This window comes from Coturnix japonica, chromosome 2, assembly GCF_001577835.2.
Source record: "Coturnix japonica isolate 7356 chromosome 2, Coturnix japonica 2.1, whole genome shotgun sequence".
Lineage (NCBI taxonomy): Eukaryota > Metazoa > Chordata > Aves > Galliformes > Phasianidae > Coturnix > Coturnix japonica.
The window spans coordinates 80,896,445-80,914,824 of record NC_029517.1 but is presented as its reverse complement, the minus strand read 5'-3'; the positions used below and the strand labels follow the sequence as shown (position 1 = coordinate 80,914,824).

The following is an 18,380-nucleotide window of genomic DNA, read 5'->3' as shown; positions in this document are numbered from 1 at the left end:
GCGGGCACACAGCGCCGAGTGGGCGCGGCCACGCGGTTAGTGGGCGTGTCCTCCCGTCCCCCCGCCGCGGACGGGGCCGCGCTGCTGTCGGCAGCCGGATCGCGATCGCGGTGTTGCGGCCGCTCTCATTGGCGCGCCGGGACAAAGTGTCCGTAGCGGCGTGGAGCGGAGCGGAGTTGGGCGCCGCGGGGCGGCGGGGGGAGGAGGAGGAGGAGGAGAAGACGGGGGGGGCGGCAGCGGCGCGGAAGATGAACCGGAGCTTCAACAAATCTCAGACTCTGCGGTATCTGGAATGCAGCGCGGTGGAAGTGAAGAGTAAGGTGAGCGCGGCCTCGCCGTACGGCCCGGGGTGCTGAGGGCGGGTACTCGAGGGCTCCGTTCCCGGCGGTGCGGGCGGGCGCGAGGGGCCCCGTGCCCGTGGCCGCCGCTCGATCTTTTGTTTCGCCGCCGGCCGCTCTCTCGGCGGGGCAGCGCGGGGAGCTGCACGGGCTCCTCGGCTCCTCAGTGCCACTGAAATAAATGATGCGGGGTTACTGATGTCCGTCCTGCTCCCACAGCCGGGCTTGAGCTGCTCCCGGGTTGGGATGCGGCCCCTGCGCTCATGGCGAGTTGTGGTCCTGTTCTGTGAGTGCTGAGTGGTGCTCGAAACACATAAGCTCCGGTCTGGAGTACTGGCTGTTGGTAAGAATGGATGTGTGCACTCTTCCTTCAACTTAACGTATCCATTGCCTTAATAACAGCTTTAAAAGAGTCCTATAATAAAGGCTCGGAGCCTTGTTTACAGCTGCAGCGGTCCATAGGGTCCTGCACCCTGCCCTGTGTAGGTGCAGGGCGTTAGGGGGCTGTGAGCACACACTGTGTGGGCAGTGAGAAGGAGCTACTTGGTGCTCACTCCTGCTGTGCATAGAGCCCATGGGGTCCCTCTTACAGCACTGTCCTGTGGTAGGGATAGAGCCAGCAAGAAGCTCTGGTCGGTGCTGCTACATGAGGGGCTGTGCAGGACTAGACTCCAACTGCTGTTGGGAGCACCTACGTACTTACTTGCCTCTGTTTTGCAAGCACGAGGCCTGCCCCAGCCTGCCAGAAAACCAGAAAGTTGAGTCTGCGTACTGTTGGTTGGTGCCTGTCGGGCCTTGGCTGGGTGCTGCTGGGCACCATGTTGCAGCCACCAGCTGGGGGGCTTCATAGGGCTGGGGTGGGCTTTGTGGTGGAGGGGCCCAGTGGAAGCACTGCCTTGGAGCGGGGCATTCCTTTCCTTGTGGGTTGAGTCAGACCTGGAGGAGCTGTGGGGAGTCGTACAGGCTGCAAGCTTGACTTTTAAAATTCTATTTATTTATTTATTTAGCCTATGGTGTGATAGCCAGGTGATTTCCTGCCTACACCCAGCTAAGTGTGTAATGCGTTAGGCCGCCATGTGGAAATGGCTTCCGCTGTGCATCAGGCCAGCTTTTTTTCTCTGGGCAGATGGAAGGTGCTTTAGAAGTCTCCTGGTCACTGAGTTGCAGTAGGTCCCGAAGGGGAGGAGGGAATATGAGCCCTGTGCATGTGTCTGCTCTCAAACATGGCAGTAACTGTAATTGCAATTGCAGAGTCTTGTGCTTTAGGGAGCCGTCTTCCTTCAGGCCTGTCCTGCCCCCATCTCCGCCCCTGAAGCCGGCCTTATAATCAAAGCACTTGCAAGCTTATTGCTGGGTGGGAGAGGAAGGAGAAACCTGCTTAGAAATTGGCACATGTCAAAGGAAAATAATAATTGAATTGTAATTATGTCTTCTCCCTTTTCTCTTCTCGAGTGTTTCTCAACAGTGTAAATTAGAAGCTCAGTTGTTATCTAGGTGTTGTCCCTGTCGCTCAAAATAAATGTTTCAGCCTTTTTAGACAGGATCTGAAGCCACTTTATCTTGCAGGCCTGAAAGAGCCGTGTATTCTCCTATGTCTCATACTTGCCCAGTCTGGTGACAAGTGGTGTGGCTGCTCCCTTTGAAGAAATCACCTCTAATCTCTAAAAAAAGGTTTCCAGATGACTCTTTCTCTCCCATTTACCAAGATTTCCAGAGCAAACAACGCGTGGGGATTCTTGTTTTATTAAGAATCCTTCCTGTTGGCACTAGATCACAAACCTATTCTTCTAGTCTTCGTTTTTCTCTAGCTTTACTGAGAGGTTGAAGGCCCCTCTCTTTGTGAATGTAAACCTATAGAAGAACCAGGACTTATAAAATAGGAATTCCTGCATTAATACTGAGACTTCCTCTTTAATTACAGCTCTGTGTAGTCCATCTTCTTTCACCCTCCTCCAATTGAAAAATTGCTTTATTTTCTCTAAGTTGTATATACTGATAAGAATTCTTTTTCAGGTTTTAAAACACACTCTTAGATGCCAGAAAAGAAATAATCCTTTACAAAAGCCATCTTGTTTAGCTGCTGTTGAGAACTCTGATCAGTAGTTGAGGACTATGGAAGTACAGCTGCCTGACTCAGGTGCTGGTTTGGATGCTTGGTGCTAGTCCTTGACACTGCTGCCATGTTAATAGTGTCGTGTTTTCTTGTACTACAAACTGATAGACAAATGAACAACGTGACTAACATCCTCCTACTGTAAACAAGCCCGTTAAGATAAACATACTAGTTAACCATAACTGTATTTCCTTTGCTCTCTTCTCCCACCTAATTTCTGCTTTGTTCCAGTGAATGTTGGTGTTCAGCCGAAAACCCTGTATGTTTAAAAAGGTTTGTGTTTTTAAGTAGTACTTTAGTTTCTTCCAAGTTAGGTTCGTATTTATCGTACCTAGAATGCAATGAAAACAAGTGCTGCGAAAAATCCTATGACCAGGTGTTTGAACTGCTGGTTTTGAGCTTCGAAACGTTGAAGAGAACTGTCCTGCTGCCTTGTGTTATGGTATTTCCCATACTCTCCTGTGCTTCAATCCACCTCCAGGTTCTCACCCCTGCTTTTGTGGTCACTTTTATCCTAGGGACTTAGGAATTCCTGATCTGCTTGAAATTCCATCCAACAAGTCTGTCTTATGGAGTCGCCTTCTAGATTTCAGTCTCGCCACACTGAAACTGTCCTAAAGGCCACAGAACAACGGACCTTTAATTTGCTGGGATTGCTCTTTAATGTTGAAAAGCTGTTTACAGCCAGAGTCAGAAAGGAATGTCTCCTGTTGGAGGCTAATATACCTCGTGGAGGCTCTGTCTGGCAGCCTGCAGGACCAGCCACCTCTAAGGAGCTCTTTGGGGCTGCAATTAATAGTGCTTTCCTCAGTAGTGCCTTATCATGCCTTTGTGTGCGCTTAAAGTGAAACACTCTACTAAAGATTGATTGCTTGCCCCTAATTACATTTACAATGCAGCCAGAAGTTAAGGATGAAATGTACCTTCTGAGACATTCCCTCCCTGGAAGTGAAGGCAAGGTCTCCCAGCAGCATTTAGTGCCGTTCCCATTGGAAATTCCTGCAGTTAATTGAGGCAGGGATGTCTGGGGCAGGGTGTGGTGTACCAGCCCCAGGCCATCCAGCCTGGGGCCATCCTACTGCTTCCCTGTCAGGTCTGGTAAGGTGTGCCTGTGTGTCAGGTTGCTTCTCTGCTGCTGCTGGTGGCTGTGGAGAGCTCTGGCAAAAACTAAAAGGGTCTTAAATGCGTTTGCTACCAGCCAGAGCCCTTACTGGTTACGTTACTTAGAAAATGGTGGGAAAGTAGTTTGCTCTGGCTGGAGACCTGCACTAGTGCATGGGCTGCCTGTCTGCCTGCAGGCTTGTGTGCTGCTGGCTGTGTGTAATACCGGGTCTCCTGACTCAGTGCTGCTTTGTCCTGTGGATGGCAAGGGGCCAGCTGCTCCTTTTCTCCTTGTGTTGATGGTGGCATGCCATGGATGTGTGATTCCCGTGCTGTATTAGTGCTAAGGCTTGGCAGTGCGTATTGTGCAGTGCTCTTGAAAACACAAGACCAGTTTGCTCCACATCCTTTGCAAGCAAGATTCCTGAAACTAGGAGACTGGAATTGATTCCCTTCTGAAGGGGGAGAACAGCCATGTAAGGCAAATATTTCTTTCTTTTAAGGTGTTTGTTGTGAACAGCCGCTGCATGAAGTAGGGACAGCACTGTGGGATTGAAGATATTTATCATGAGCTGAAGCAGAGAGGGTGGTTATGCTGGTGACCCTAATTGAGAAAGCCACTGGAGCAGAGGGGGGGACGGGTGATAAAGAGTGTGACTTCAAAGGAACAGGCTGGGAAAAAATATCTTCTGTTGTATGGTGATGTGGAAAATGGTACTTCAAAAAGCCACTGAAAAGCACAGACCAGTAGTCAAGCAAGAGTCTAACTGTGCAGATGTGTGAGTGGTGTTTGTGGGTTTCAGATACTGGCCCGAAAAGATCTGAAGGTAGCTAACATCTATCTGTGGCTCCTCCATGAAGGGTGGTACAGAAGATACAGGTGCTAGGGGGAAGCTGTGTAAGGTTCTTGTGTTCAGTGATGAAGAATTTAGGTGAGGAATGGAAAAGAGTGAGCACAGTGTGGCTCAATTTGAGGCATATGGCAGAAGGCAAGATGAGAACTTGTTGCAGAGAGCATCTGCTTGGTTGGTGGCATCTTGCTGCTAGAGATGGCTGTGGTGAGATGGAGAGCAGTGCCAGAGAGTGTTGAGTGAGTCGGGGAAGACATGGCTGTAGGAGAACTGGGAAGACATAAGGATGACAGTGGAGCTCAAGGCTCAGTTGAAGCCACCCGGTACAAAACCATTTACTTTTTGTCTTCCCTCCTTCTCACTGATAAAGCAGCCCTGGTCAGGTCATCTTCATTTTGAAAATCTCATGGGTAAGCAGAAATTACAGCGTATGCATAGATGGGAGTGTTTGTTTTTCTTTCTGTCCCTGATACTTCATGGGAGATGTAGGTGGTTAGTGTAATTCATGTTTATTGCTAAATGTCACTCTCTGATGTTCTCTTATTACAATAGCTTAAACTCAAAGCTAGCAATAAGCCAGAGGGATGGGACCTCATAAGCATAGCACTTTCTCTTATAACCCCATAACGTTTTTGAAACTTACCTATTCTACAATAAATGAGAAGGTCACTTAGGCTTGCAGAAAACTCCTGTTTTGTTTCACAAAATAGCAGCCCTCTGAGGAAACAGGCCTCAAAATCCTGCTCCTTTCTGCCCTCACAGCTGCACCCCACCCTTCTTAAGAGCAGTTTTTAAAGAAGAACTTGATTGCTATTGCTGAGCCTGTGTAAATGTTGGTCATCTGGCTGTGAATTTCTTCTTTACCGTAACTTTCATCAGAACGCCTTTTTTTCCCCTATTCTTGTAATTATTTTTCTTGGCCTCTGTTTTTGTTCAAGGCTCCTGCATACTGCATGGCATTTATTTTGGATGCTTTTGGTCATCTAGTTGCAGATAGCAAGTACAGTGGCTGGCAGATACTTGGGAAGAACTTGGGCCAGAGTGTATTCTTTGTCAAGCTAAATTTACAATTCTTTCTAGGTTTTTCTTATCCCTTCCCCCCCCTCCCCGACATAATTAGCTCTGTTAGACTAAATTCATTTAAGTTCCCTTGGGCTCCCCTGCCCTCTGACTCTTGCAGTGGTAGATGCTGTATTTGCATTAGATAAAAAGGTCAGAATCATTTACTTCATTATAGAAAACTAATCTGCTTGTTAAAACTGTTAGTTTGTCAAACAGTGTAATACAGTATTGTTCTGGCAGAGACTGCGCTAGCAAACACAAGTCCTTGTGTGTCTTTCATTGGAGTGATAGACTAAAGATGAACTTTGTTTGTCGCTTAGAAAAGCAGATACCCATCGTGACAGTCTTTGAAAAGCCCTCGCCCTCAGAATCTGAAGTTTCTGGAGGATACGCTGTGGGTGTTATCTTGAAATCCTGGCTGAATACAATGCAGAGCGCCCGGTCTCCAAGCTGTGCGGTACTGCAAAACCTATTATTACTGTGATACTCTCTATCAGCCTCATTAGGGATGATGAATGAGCGGTCAGTGCTGAAGCATTTTTTCCCTCTTCTGAAAGGGCCCGCTGACAATGGTTGCTGCCTGTGCATGTGCCCGGGGTATATTAATCAGCTAAGCTACAACTGCAGCAGCGCTAGCCTATAAACAGCAAAACATCATCTGCGTTTCCGCTTAAATCCCTTTTGAAGGGACTTCCTTCCCCTCTGCAGAGTTGCCTTCCAGCTCCCTTGCCTTGAAGGGCTGCTTCGTGCAGAGATGTGAAATCTCATACGCTGGTTTATTGCTGTCATTATCCTACGTGAGGGAAGTTGACTCTTGGCTCTCTCAAGGCTGAACGAGTTGATTTGGCTATGCAGTGTTAGTATCAGCCCTCAGTGCTCCAGGACTGCAGTAGGATCCCCATGCTGTGCTGATACCTTATGTTGCCTTCCACGGATACTTCATGCACCTCAAAACATGTCTCCTGCAGGGCCTAGGCCAGGAAGCCTAGTCTCCTCGCTGATGGCCACCACTCCTGTAGCAGCCTAAGCTCAGCCTGGGGTTGTAATTGCTGTCCTTGCTTCTTTTCTCCTTTCCCATGTCACTTTTCCACTGAACACGCTGTCCTAGCACTGGGCACATCAGGACCCACAGGTTCACCAGGACAGGCATCAGGGTGTTTGTAGGGTGGGGTAAGTGAGCACCATGCCTGCTTGTGGGGCTCAGCAAGTGGGCCTGCTCAGTAACTGGATATTTACTGGGACTGGTACCCAAGGGAAGTTGCTTTGGCTAAAGGGGTGCTGTGTTCAGGTGTGCTGAGGAGCACAGTTCTAAACAGGACCTATAAATGATCTCATTGCTGCCTCTTGAGCTTACTCTGTAAGTGCTGAACTTGTCAGCTAAATGTGAGTTCATTTCTTTTGTACCTAAAGGAAAACTTTTAGATACCGTTCAAATGAAGATGTTGACTTTCATATCGACATATTTTAAGCATAAAGAGTAAGCTGTCACTTGGATATTTCTTCATAGAGGAGCAGGGGGTGGAGGACAAAGAGAGACTGTTTTTCTTCCATTGGAACCAGCTGTGGTTTGTTTGGCTTTTGTGCATTATGATGGACACCCTGAATTGAAATCCAAACTGGAACTAGCAGTTAATATTACAAACAAGCAGCTTAATTTGACTAAACGAGTTTTCAGATGATCACAACTAGTCTTTGATGCTGAAGAGTGGGATTTTCATAACTGCGGAAGTAATTTGAGAACATGCTCACACCCAAAAGCTAGCGGGGCTGTTTTGTATTTCTCCCCCCCCCCTCGAATAAATATGGTTCTGGTGATGATTCATGCTTTTGTTAGCCTCAGCAAAAGACTGGCTTGCATGTATAAGTTGGTTTAACGACTGAGGGCCTCTGCTTTGAGAAAGAACTTACAAAAAGCTCTCAATTTTCTTTGATCTTTTTTTTTTTTTTTTTTGGCTGTTTTTATTCCTTTTGTCTGTGGTCTCTTGCCTGGCATTGACTGGCTTCACAAATGAGAACTTCCATGAGATCCCAGTCACAGCCTTAGTCCTGGATTTACACTAACATGTTTTCAGGAATGAGCGTGATGAAGAGGTTCAGTTGATAAACAGTAGTATTAAACGATCTGTTAGGGAAAGAAACATACCAGACAGCTGACTTATTGGTTTAGCTAGATGCCTGATTTTTCACGCCATTCATTTCCAAGACTGGAGGATCTGATAGTTTCCTCCTGTTGTTAATAGCATACTTGCTTTCTGATATCAGAAGTAAGGCTATTTCAAGTCATTTCTACAATCACTTTTTGACTTAAAAGAACTTCATGCATTTAAAACACAGTAAACTGTTTTGTGCCAAACCATCTCTCCTGCATTTTAAATTATTTTAAGTCAATTGTAAAGCTTCAAAACTAGAAACTGATGGAGTGACAGAAAAATGAAACCTGTAGAAACTCACTTGAAGGACTCTGCTAATTCTATATGGATGCCAGGAAGTATTGGGAGCATGTGGAGTCAGTGTAATTTCCTAATAGCAGGCTGTGTGCTTGCATACTGCACTAAGAAGTATTGTGGTTGGGATCCCAGTGGTATCGACGGAAAGCATGTAAAGAATTTTTATTAATGTTGTTTGAATAGTTGAGGGACTTCATTTGAAAGCAGTAGAGTGAGCACTTCTGCTTCAGAGAAGCGTGGTTCTATGGATGTTTGAGATCATGATGATAATGATGGCTCTACAGAGTGGAATCTTGCTAATGTAATGAAAACTTGGTATGTATTTTCAGGTATTAAGGTGGCATGTGAAAGCATACCTATTGTCAAGCAGGGTGGTGTTTGGTAGCTGTGGCTATATACTAATAGGAGGGATTAATAGTGTGTTTGTAGACCTGAAAGCACTGATATATAGGAGAGGTGATAAGACACTGTGTTTAAGTGTCAAGCTAAAACATTGTGCTTTGGTGGTGTTTGAAAGTAGATATTCTTTGTTTTCTCTTGCAGTTTGGGGCAGAGTTCAGAAGGTTCTCCCTGGACCGCTACAAGCCAGGAAAGTTTGAAGACTTCTATAAACTAATTCTTCATATTCATCACATAGCCAACCTGGAAGTGATGATTGGATATGCTGATGTGCATGGAGACCTTCTCCCTATTAATAATGATGACAACTTTTTCAAGGCTGTTTCAAGTGCTCATCCGCTGCTCAGGGTTTTTATACAAAGACAAGGTAAGATGCGATTCTCATTTCAGTGCTGGGCTAAGATGGCCTTCATTTAAAGGCTAGGGTGATGTAAGAGGAGCTTAGGATCTCCTCTTGGGGTCACAAGCTGTTCTTTCAGGTGCTTTGTTCTGATGTACAGAAATAGTTTGGTGTTGGGGAGAGTAGAGGTATGGCATCTGGGTGTCACTCCAAGGCCCTTCTTTTCCAAGGGGGACGTGCCTCATGCTGCCTGTGCTCTGTTATCACTGGAGCATGCCAACAGTGCTGCCCTGCCTGATTGTGGACAGGGGATTGTAGTGTTGTACTACTGCAACGCATTTAGAAATCCTGGTCTAGTGGTTACTGACCCTGCCCGTGGCAGGGGGTTTGAAAATAGACGATCATTCTGGTCCTTTTCAACCCAGACCATTCAGTGATTCATCATGATAGTAACATCATGCTCAAGTATTTAAGCCTGGGTAGTGTATAAATTCAAAGATATTTAGTTATTGGGTTGGGGGGAGGGGGGGGAAGTTATGTTGCAAATGAAGTCTTGTTTGACTCTGATCTGCAGGCAGACAGCTGATCTCCCTTCTGAACTTGTGTAAATTACTGTTGTTTTGGCTTTTTTTCCCCTTATTTTTAAATCAAGCAAGCGTTGGGCAAAATGACTTCAGGTTTTAGTGGCTCTGTGTTATTCTTGTAAAGCTTTTATTGGATATAACTGAAACTATTCCCTAAATTCCCCCCAAAGGCTGTGTTTGATAGTTGCTTCAGACAAGGTGTCTTCCCACAGAACTCATTAAATCCCACAGGAACCTGATGCCATGTTCACACTGCCTCCACAGTGTTTTCAGACACACTGATTTCTAGCACAGGGTCAGGAATTAAACTCATGTCACTATCAGAGTCAGAAATGGGACTTCATCTGTGACTTGGAACACTCTTCTTGGCGCTGGACTCTCCGCTGCTTGGGTTTTGTACTGACTAGGATTTGGCAAGAGGCTCCAGCCTGTTCACTGATAGGAGCTGATTTAGTGTGTGATTTAATTTGGTGTCTTCAGATACAGAGATCTCTGTGTCCCTCCCCATTCAGAGCGTGTTATCTGCCTCCTTTTTAGATCTAAACCTAGACAAGTTTTGTTTGTTTATGTGTCTGTTGTATGAGTGGGAATGTCTATGCGAGAGGACTTGACTTGCTGTCTCTCTCATACAGGAAATGCCAAGTTAGATGACAAACCCTCTGATATCTCCTTCCTGCAATGCTTGTTAGGGCTTGAATGTTCATGGTGGGTCAGGTCATAAGAAATTGCTTGCATGACTTTGTCATGCCTGCTTCAGTTCAAGTTTATTCATGTGTCTCTGGATCAATCCCGTTCAAAATGAGGCTGTTCTCACTTTATGCAGACAGCTGGAAGTTGAGTATCCTTAGCTGTGCTGAGAGAGGAGTTGAAGCAGGACTGCTGATCACACAAGGAGGCTAATGAAAGAAAACTTAGCTGGGTGTGGGAAAGGTGCTCTCTCCTGTTATTCAGTAGGAGATAATATACAATTGGTGAAGGTTTTTGACTTCTTAGTGGAAAAATGCAGCATTTCCTTTTTTTTAAGCTTTTTAAAAACTTATTATTCAGTGGAAAGAATTACACGGACTCAAAAAGGAAGCTTATATAAGAGGAAAGACAAATCAGTGCCTCTCTGCATGCGGCAATGCTTGAAAGCTTTCCCAATGAGCATTCTCCTGCGCTCCCTCTAAAGCCAAAATGAATTCTGGTCTGTCCCTTTGATTAATGGCACCTTTTAATATGGGACTCCTGTGGTTAACGCTTGAGACGCATACTTATCCAAGGTGGTTTGGAAGCATCCACTTTTCCTTTTATGGGAAACAACCTTGAGAAATTGTTCCCTTCAGAAATAACAGGGATTCCTGAAATCTTGTTTCTCTTCCTCCTTTTCTCCATCAGACCTCCCGCCTCCTGCTTTCCCTGAAGCATTGCTGGCCCTTCTGCTGGAGAGCTGTGCTGGGGAACAATGTGCTTAGGCACCTTTCCCAGAGAGCAGGAAACCATTGTGCCATCCAGGGGAATGTGGTGTGTCTGCAGTGCTTCGGCTCACACCCTAAACTCTGGCTGCGGAGGTGGGAAATTAAGTTGACAAGGATGCCAGTAAAATATGAAGCCAGTTCTCTTCTGTGACTTTGATGGAGTCTGCAGAGCACAGACTCTTATACTGCTGGGTCACAGATCGCTGTCTGTTGGTGGGAGAAATCCCAGGAGGTGGCTGCCAAAGGCTGTTCCTGTAGTGTTATGGAGTAGAGGGACTTGGGGGAAATGGTTTTAAGTTGAAAGAGGGAAGATTTAGGTTGAATGTTAGGGGGAAGTTCTTCACTAAGAGAGTGGTTAGGCCCTGGAACAGGCTGCCCAGGGAGGTTGTGGGTGCCCCGTCCTTGGAGGTGTTCAAGACCAGGTTGGACGGGGCCCTGTGCAACCTGATCTAGTATATGTGTATGTTTGGTGGCCCTGCCAGGCAGGGGGGTTGGAACTACATGATCCTTGAGGTCCCTTCCAACCCGGGTCATTCTGTGATTCTGTGGGGGGCAGAAGCATGTAGGCATGGAATGAGTGAATAGTTGAGCTTCAAGTCTTTCTGTAGTAGAGTGGACTGTTTATCAACTGCTTGATCAGTCATTCTGTCTATTTTCCCAGATTATAGCTGGGTTATCCCTTCTCTTGTCAAGTCAATTAAATCATGTTAAATGAGTTTTAACTGTTTGTTAGCAGAGTGACAAAGCAGATGGCTTAGTCTTTGCATAAAAAACAAGCAACAATTTCCTAGCTCTTTTTGATTGCCTTGTTTATATTTTCTTCTGAATCTGAGCTTTGTCTTGCACTCCTTTAATTCAAAAACGCTTTCCCAGCTTGTCCCCAGAGACAAGCCACATAGATGGATTCTCACATGTCAGATCGATGCCTAGGTGTGAGATAGGCATTTTATTCTGTGTCCTCTGTGTCTCCAGAGACCCAAAGTTTTCAGGATCATAGCAGCTGTTCCCTCTTCCAGGCAGAGGATGTCAGTGCTTGTTAGCCGGCCTTTTTACTAAGAACTGGATTGCAATTCCCAGTGTGCCTGCAACAATTACTCTGGATGCTTTTGGGGGTCTTCAAGCCACAAGGACATCTGTTGGTTAGATCTGAGTGAGCTCAGCTCAGAGTGATCCATCTGCTGAAAATGCGTTGCTCTTCCCTCCAAATTACAGTGCAGATAAAAATCCTAATTAGACAACCAGACTATAAAAAGAAAAGCCAGTTTTTCTATGACTTGCTTTCCCAGGCTACGGTATGGGCTGTGTCCTCAGCTGCTGTCAACTGATATGGCTCTTGACTTCGTTAGCACAATAGCAATTTATATCATCAGCTGATGCTTCCAGCCCAAGAATTTATTTACTCGGCTGTGACTGATATCAGACATACCCAGAACTCCATGGAAGATGCCTGTTGTTGGAGGAAAGGATGGATATACCAAAGGCTCTAGAACAATGCAAGGAATTATGGATGTGTTTGACTTTAATCCACAATAACTGAACTTAAGTACTTGAGCCAAAACGTGTGTGAATGAAGAGCTTATCTGAAGATATGGTTGTTCATCATTTTGTCAAGACCTGATTTGGTCTGTGTCTGTCATAAACTACAGCTCTGGAGAGGTGCAGTCTTCTGAATGCTTCATAAGCTGCAAGTTCAAACAGAAACAACTGAAACAACTGAAAGGGATTGGTATTACATAGTGTGAATGCATTGCGTTTCTCCTTGTATGATTAAATGGAATGACAATACTGTCAGTTCTTGTTTGTAATGCCTGTCTCCCAGAGTCAGCGTGTGTGCAAACTAGGCTGTTCTCAAGGTCTTTAAATAGAATGGAATAATCAGGAATATAGTGTCTCTCATTATAAACCTGCTTTGAGACAGCTCCTTGAGTGGGACATAAGGATATTAGTGAAGGTCTGTGAGATAAGAGATTCCAGGATTTGCCCGTTTTTGTTTGGATATATCAAATATGGTGTGCTTAACCTAATAAGGTTAGAAATTGCTGAGAAGTATTGCAGGATGAAGATGCTGATCGCCCTGCACGTACTCTGCAACGTTATTTTTTCCCCAAGCAGAAGAGGTAGGTGCCAGTGTGGTGCTAATGAACAACAGGCTTAGTGTATGGAGTGATATTTGATACTAATTCTGGTTGAGCATGCTGTTGTAATTCCAGGCTGGCTTCTGGGAGAAGTGAGGGAGACTGATGATGACCAGACTTTCACTTCCTACTAGTCTATAGGATTGCATGGGCAGTAACATAAGAACTACTGCAATTAAAGTAGCAAAGCAGGTGAGAGGGCTGTAAGCAGCTTGTCCTCAGCTTGATCCCAGACTGAGGTCACATTAACTATTGTTTGTTGGGAATGTTTTGGTTTGTCCCCATCACTGATTGAGGTGCACCCTGATGATGGTTTGAGGTTTTAGACCTCTGCTTTCTTTGCCTGAGTTTATGTAAGCATCACTGTTGTTCTGAGTTGGTAGTACAGGCATAGAAGTATCTCTCTTGGCAGAGCAGTTCTCAAAGAATACCTGACGAAGTTGGAGTTTGGAGAGGAAAGAAAACAAAACCCAAGCTTGTTTAAATGTTGAGGCAGTCTTGAGATGTGTGGAGTGTCAGCAGGAACTGAAAATGTAGCTGTTGTATGAGTACAGCTGCTGATTGTATGAATCAGCAAGTGTACTGCTACAGCTCTTAAGCAACTTCCGTAAAAACAACAGCAAACTAATGAATGTTGGGGATCTTCATCAAGCCTAAGGCACGCTACAGATAAAATGTACAGTCTTTCTATTAATTGAGTTATTGAAACTTCCTAAAAGTTTGAATGGTTTTCTACAGATGGAAGGCAGCTGAAGTTTTGACCTGTCAGATGCTGGATCGGCATGTCTGTATGTTATACCGAATATTGGACTCCCTACAGGCACACAAAAGAAACAGAAAAAGCCTTAAGAAGCCAAAGAACTTTCTAACAGAGCAACTAACCCTAAGACACTCTATAAAGCTAACCAGAACAGGGCATAACATAATAGTTAATGCCACAAACAAACTGCAGCTGTTAATTGAGGTGGCCTGAAGCAAGAGAAGGCTGATGTCTTGTAGTACCTTTGTTTTGTATTTTGCAGACATCAAACCTGATAGTGTGCAAAAAGCTATTAAGTATCATCTTCAGAAAGTCACAGTGCAGTGCCTGTCCTTCTGCACTTGTATTTTAATAGTCTGCTATGGTAACAGTAAACCAGTACATTGAACACCACAACTTGATTTTCCTCTAAGTGTGGCCAGAGCTGCAGTCTACCATCAGTTTTCACTTAAAACTTAATCCAAAATCAGCAGTGAGAAAATTGCGTTTACCAGGCAGGCTTTTGGACCTGGTGTTGAAAATAGCTTGTTTTAACCAATTTGGAAGATGCTGTTTTTCCTGAGCAGCAGTGACCAATGTGGCTGAACTGCATTGCTGTGCAGCGCAGAGTCTCTTCTTGATGTGCAGATGTAGTTCATAACTCCACAGTTTATTTACCTGCTGAAGTTCTGCTTTTCTTAAAGAACCGACATCTGTGTTTAGCTTTCTTCTTTCATAAAATCATAGCAATCACAGTTTTAAAATGAAAAATGCACTAATGGGAATCATGCCCGGGTCTGACTGAAAAACTGATGGTGTGTTGTTTTATTGTCTTTCATACTCTAAGCAGATAATCCTCAGGAATGGTGATCGGCTGTCTAACCACATGTGTTAAACGTGAGAACTGGCTTTGAGGCAGCAACTAAAGCCTATTTTCAGCTATCTATAATCTTCAGCGCTCTGCTGAGACTTCTAGAGGGAGCGTTTAAGAGTTGAAGCCTCAAGCAGATTTTGGTTCTTCAGTAACCTTCCTGTTTATTTTACAATGCAGGCGCTGACTTTATCATCTCAGAATGTTGTGCTTTGGAAAAAGAGCGATACGATTTTACAGCTCTCAATAAAGGCATCTGGTATGTTAAATAATAAAGCAGGTAGCAGTGCGTGTTGAGGCCATGAGGCATTAGTGCAGGCAGGGCAGGACCGTGGCAGTTTTACACTGACTTATGTTGCTGTGAAACATGAACTTCATAGGAGGAAGCACTAGTTTGCTTTCAGCCTTTGGGAATGGACAGCACTGTTGTATTGAAAAAGGAGGAAAAGCATCTTGCCTGAGCTTTTGACAAAATTAGGGGATGGTGGCAGATCATGCTAATATAATAGGAATTGCTGCTAGGCTTCAATTAAATCCTTTCATGATTTTCTTTAGAAACATCTCTCTGTTTGAGCTGGAGGGGTCTTTGAATTCTTGTCAAGCCAAGTGATCTTTGTCCCATTCAAGTTCTTTGATATCTGAAGATAAGTTAAAATGCAGCTGTTTGTTCCAGCGAAGTCTGGCAACAAATTACTGTAGCTTCTTTGCTCCACCTTTCATGTGCAAATGATGAGACTGGGTAACCTTTCAACTACTTTATTAAGCATCCTTGAAAACATTGTTTTATCTAGCTCATCAGACATAAACACCAAACAGCCTTGGATTTTGTTGTTGGCATGGTTAATGATACCTGCTGGCTGAGCAGAGCCAGCAAGATTTCTTTTCTCCTTGAAAACTTCACATTTAGAATATGAAGATTCTTTTTTTTTCCCCATCTCCAGTTAATTAAATTGCAGCTCAAATAGCTGGTAAGCAAGAATTTTAGGTGTTAGGAAAGTGCCTAGAAATTGTATTGCTTACAAATTGGGTTTCTGGAGTAAATCTGAAACTTGTTTAAACAACACTGAGTGCTGTATAAATATTAGTGGCTGTAGTGTATGCTAGGGATGGAGACAAAGCCTTGTGAAAACACTGCTGCTCTATAATTGGCTGAATAGACTTATGGTGCTTTTGTGTTAAAGCTATGTAGGATTTGCTTTTGGCTTCAAAATACAGAAACTTTTGAAGAAAATTATTAATAATTGAAGTTTAACTGATTAAATTTTTAAACTGAAGTTTAATTGCTACAGGTAATGCTTCTTAAATTGCACCTAGCTGGCACCAGCGCCACAGATTCAGCTGAATTGAGGCTAAAGGAGCATCATGCAGCCTTCAGTGGGAACCCCTCTTCAGCTCCTTGCTTGGCTTTCACTGATGACCCATATGTGACAGTGTAAACAACTGTTAATGCCAAATCGTGTCCACGATAAGACAGCCTCTGTTGAGAATTATTCCTTGTTTTCTTCCATGTTTTGACCACTGTAACAGGTGGCCCAACCTTATTAAAACTGGAGAGGAAGGTTTGTCAGATGATCCACTGGTGCTGAGGTCTGTGTGAGGGAATTTTCCACTATTTATATTTCCTTACCTTAACAGTCAAAACACGAGATTCAGTTTCCTGTGCATGGCTCAGGTTTTTTCCTGTTCTGCAGAGCTGTCATTTCCTCTCTTGATGGAAAGAAGTACAATGTGCAGATAATGAAATGCACCTGATGATCTCTTCTTGACACGTGTTCTGGATTTTACCTCAAGAGACCTTGCAAGCTCAAAGAGGCTTTCATGTGGTGAGGGAGGATAGATACCCAGTACAAATGCACGCATGAACTCAGTGTTCAGGCCTTCGGGAGCTGCCTTTCTGCTGATTCTCTTAAGTACTCTAAAGGGCTTATGACAAGTTAATGGGTGCACTCTTGCACTGAAAGCAAGTGAGCGATGCTTGATGCTTCTGTTAGCTGGAGTAGGCGCTGAAAAAGTAGCTCAAATGACTGAAGATGTAACTCAAAAAGCCATAACACAGACAATATTTGTTTTTAAAAGTGAAAGCTCCTCTTTTGACTTATGCTTGCATTGTTGGGATTGCACACTCTGGATTTAAATGTGAGCATCAGCTTTAATACTGCATAAGCACTCATGATGTTTTCCAGTTCTGAGGGTGAAAGTGGTTTGGGGGCAGCTGAAAGCCTCTTTCTTGATCCTGCTTCTAATGATGATCTGCTCAAGTCTTGTTTTTTCCTCCGTGCTATGTTTAGAGTAACGAAGAACCCTCTGGGAATATTAAGGAAACTATTAACCTAGAAAACTTCACTGTTGTTCTTGCTCTTCTGTCCCCAGAGATACACTGACACTAAGTAACTTCTAGAAACTTTGCTTGTAGAATGTTCACACCACTCATCTCCTTCCTTCTCCCCCCTTCATTTTCCCACGTTTTTCTGTCTTACTGATTTCTCCCCTCTGTGGTTTTTTATTTCTTTCAGCTTTCTGCTCCTTGTGATAGGTTTTGAGTTATTATGCAAGGCGGGAGTTTGGGTGAAAGCATGCAGCTGCTGGTGCCTACTTGATTGCAAGTGTTGGAAGGAAGCTTAGGGAGCATTCAGTAGAGGTGGAGTAGCAGTGACAGAGCAGGTAAGGAAATAATTAACGAGGAAAAAATGCTTGCAATTAATAGAATCACAGAGTCATTAGGGTTGGAAAGGACCACTAAGGTCATATACCTCACCGATGGTAATTGGTTTGTTTGCTTTGTTAGTCAAGTTTTAAGTGAGCTGGTGTGAGTAAAGGGATGAAAACATAATGTTTTAAACCAGAAATCTCTTAAGGTTTCAGAAGGAGTTCTTCCCCAAACTGTGAGAGTCTGAATGGACGCTTCATAATAGATCCCACAGGTGAGTTCGCAGAAGTGTGTCTTTGTCACTAGGAACAAAGGAAAAGCTGAGTTCTCAAAGCTGTTTCTTCATCTGTTGGGTTGTTTCATGTGGGAGTTACTTTTCCATGTGGATAACCACGTCTCCTTTCATCAGGCCGCTGTACCTGAAAGGTTGTGTCCTAAGGGTTCCCCCTAGATAACAACTGAAGCACAAACAGCACTGATGATCTGCTTGTGAGCTTTATGTTTGTGAAGGCATTTGAGCTAATTCTGATCTTGGTTTTTGCTAGGTCTGGTTGACACCTCTGCTTGGGTAAATAGGCCAAGCCCATAGCTGTGTCAGACTTTATTTTAGTTGAAGGTGCCTTTGTGGCCTCTTCGAGGTGTCTGACCCTGTACTGGGCCATGGCAAAAAACCCTTAAATGCACAAAAAACCCCACATCCACCCTCTTGTGCTTTCCTACTGTGCCATAGCATGCTTCTTATGCACACTTGTTTTTCACTTTATGGGGGATGTACAGTGTTATGAAGAAATGTGATAGCGGGTGCTTAATACAGATTCTGTTTCAGAGGCTATAGCCATGGATTGCTGTACGGTGGGTGATCTGTTGTACCTGAGCTGTTGAGCACTCAGAGGTGAGGGAGCTGCTGTTGGGGTGGTGTTTAAGCTCATCTCAGGCATAGCATGTCCAGAGGGGTCAGAGAGGAGGCTGGGAGCTCTGGGAGAAGCTGCTGGCTGGATATCCTTTGTGGCTTTCCATCTGCTGCTGAGGGCAGACTGGTTTGGCAGCACCTCAAAACCCACCTCCCCTCATTGAATTGTTCCCAGAAGCATCTGGCTACGGAAGCCAGCTCATGGGTTGCAGATCACAGGAAACAGCTTGCCGCAACAAAAGTGTCTTCCTTTGCTCGGATGACCCTCAGTAATGGTACACCTGCATTGTCTCTGGAAACTGTGATAATGTTGGCAAGCAAGAGAGGGGATGTTGCTGGTGTGTGCAAAGCCCTGTCTTACATCAGGCTTCCATGAGCATCAAACC

The 18,380-nt window shown here is 44.6% G+C and overlaps 1 protein-coding gene across 1 annotated transcript in view; it reads left to right on the top strand.

Annotated features, from left to right (window-relative positions):
* Positions 1 to 204: 204 nt before the first annotated feature.
* PARD6G (par-6 family cell polarity regulator gamma) overlaps positions 205 to 18,380 on the top strand; it is a 51,143-nt gene continuing 32,967 nt past the window's right edge. Inside the window, exons 1-2 of the mRNA XM_015855127.2 lie at positions 205 to 320; positions 8,456 to 8,678. Coding sequence (XP_015710613.1) covers positions 249 to 320; positions 8,456 to 8,678 — 295 coding nt within the window. The 5' untranslated portion in view covers positions 205 to 248. The remainder of the gene's footprint in view (positions 321 to 8,455; positions 8,679 to 18,380) is intronic.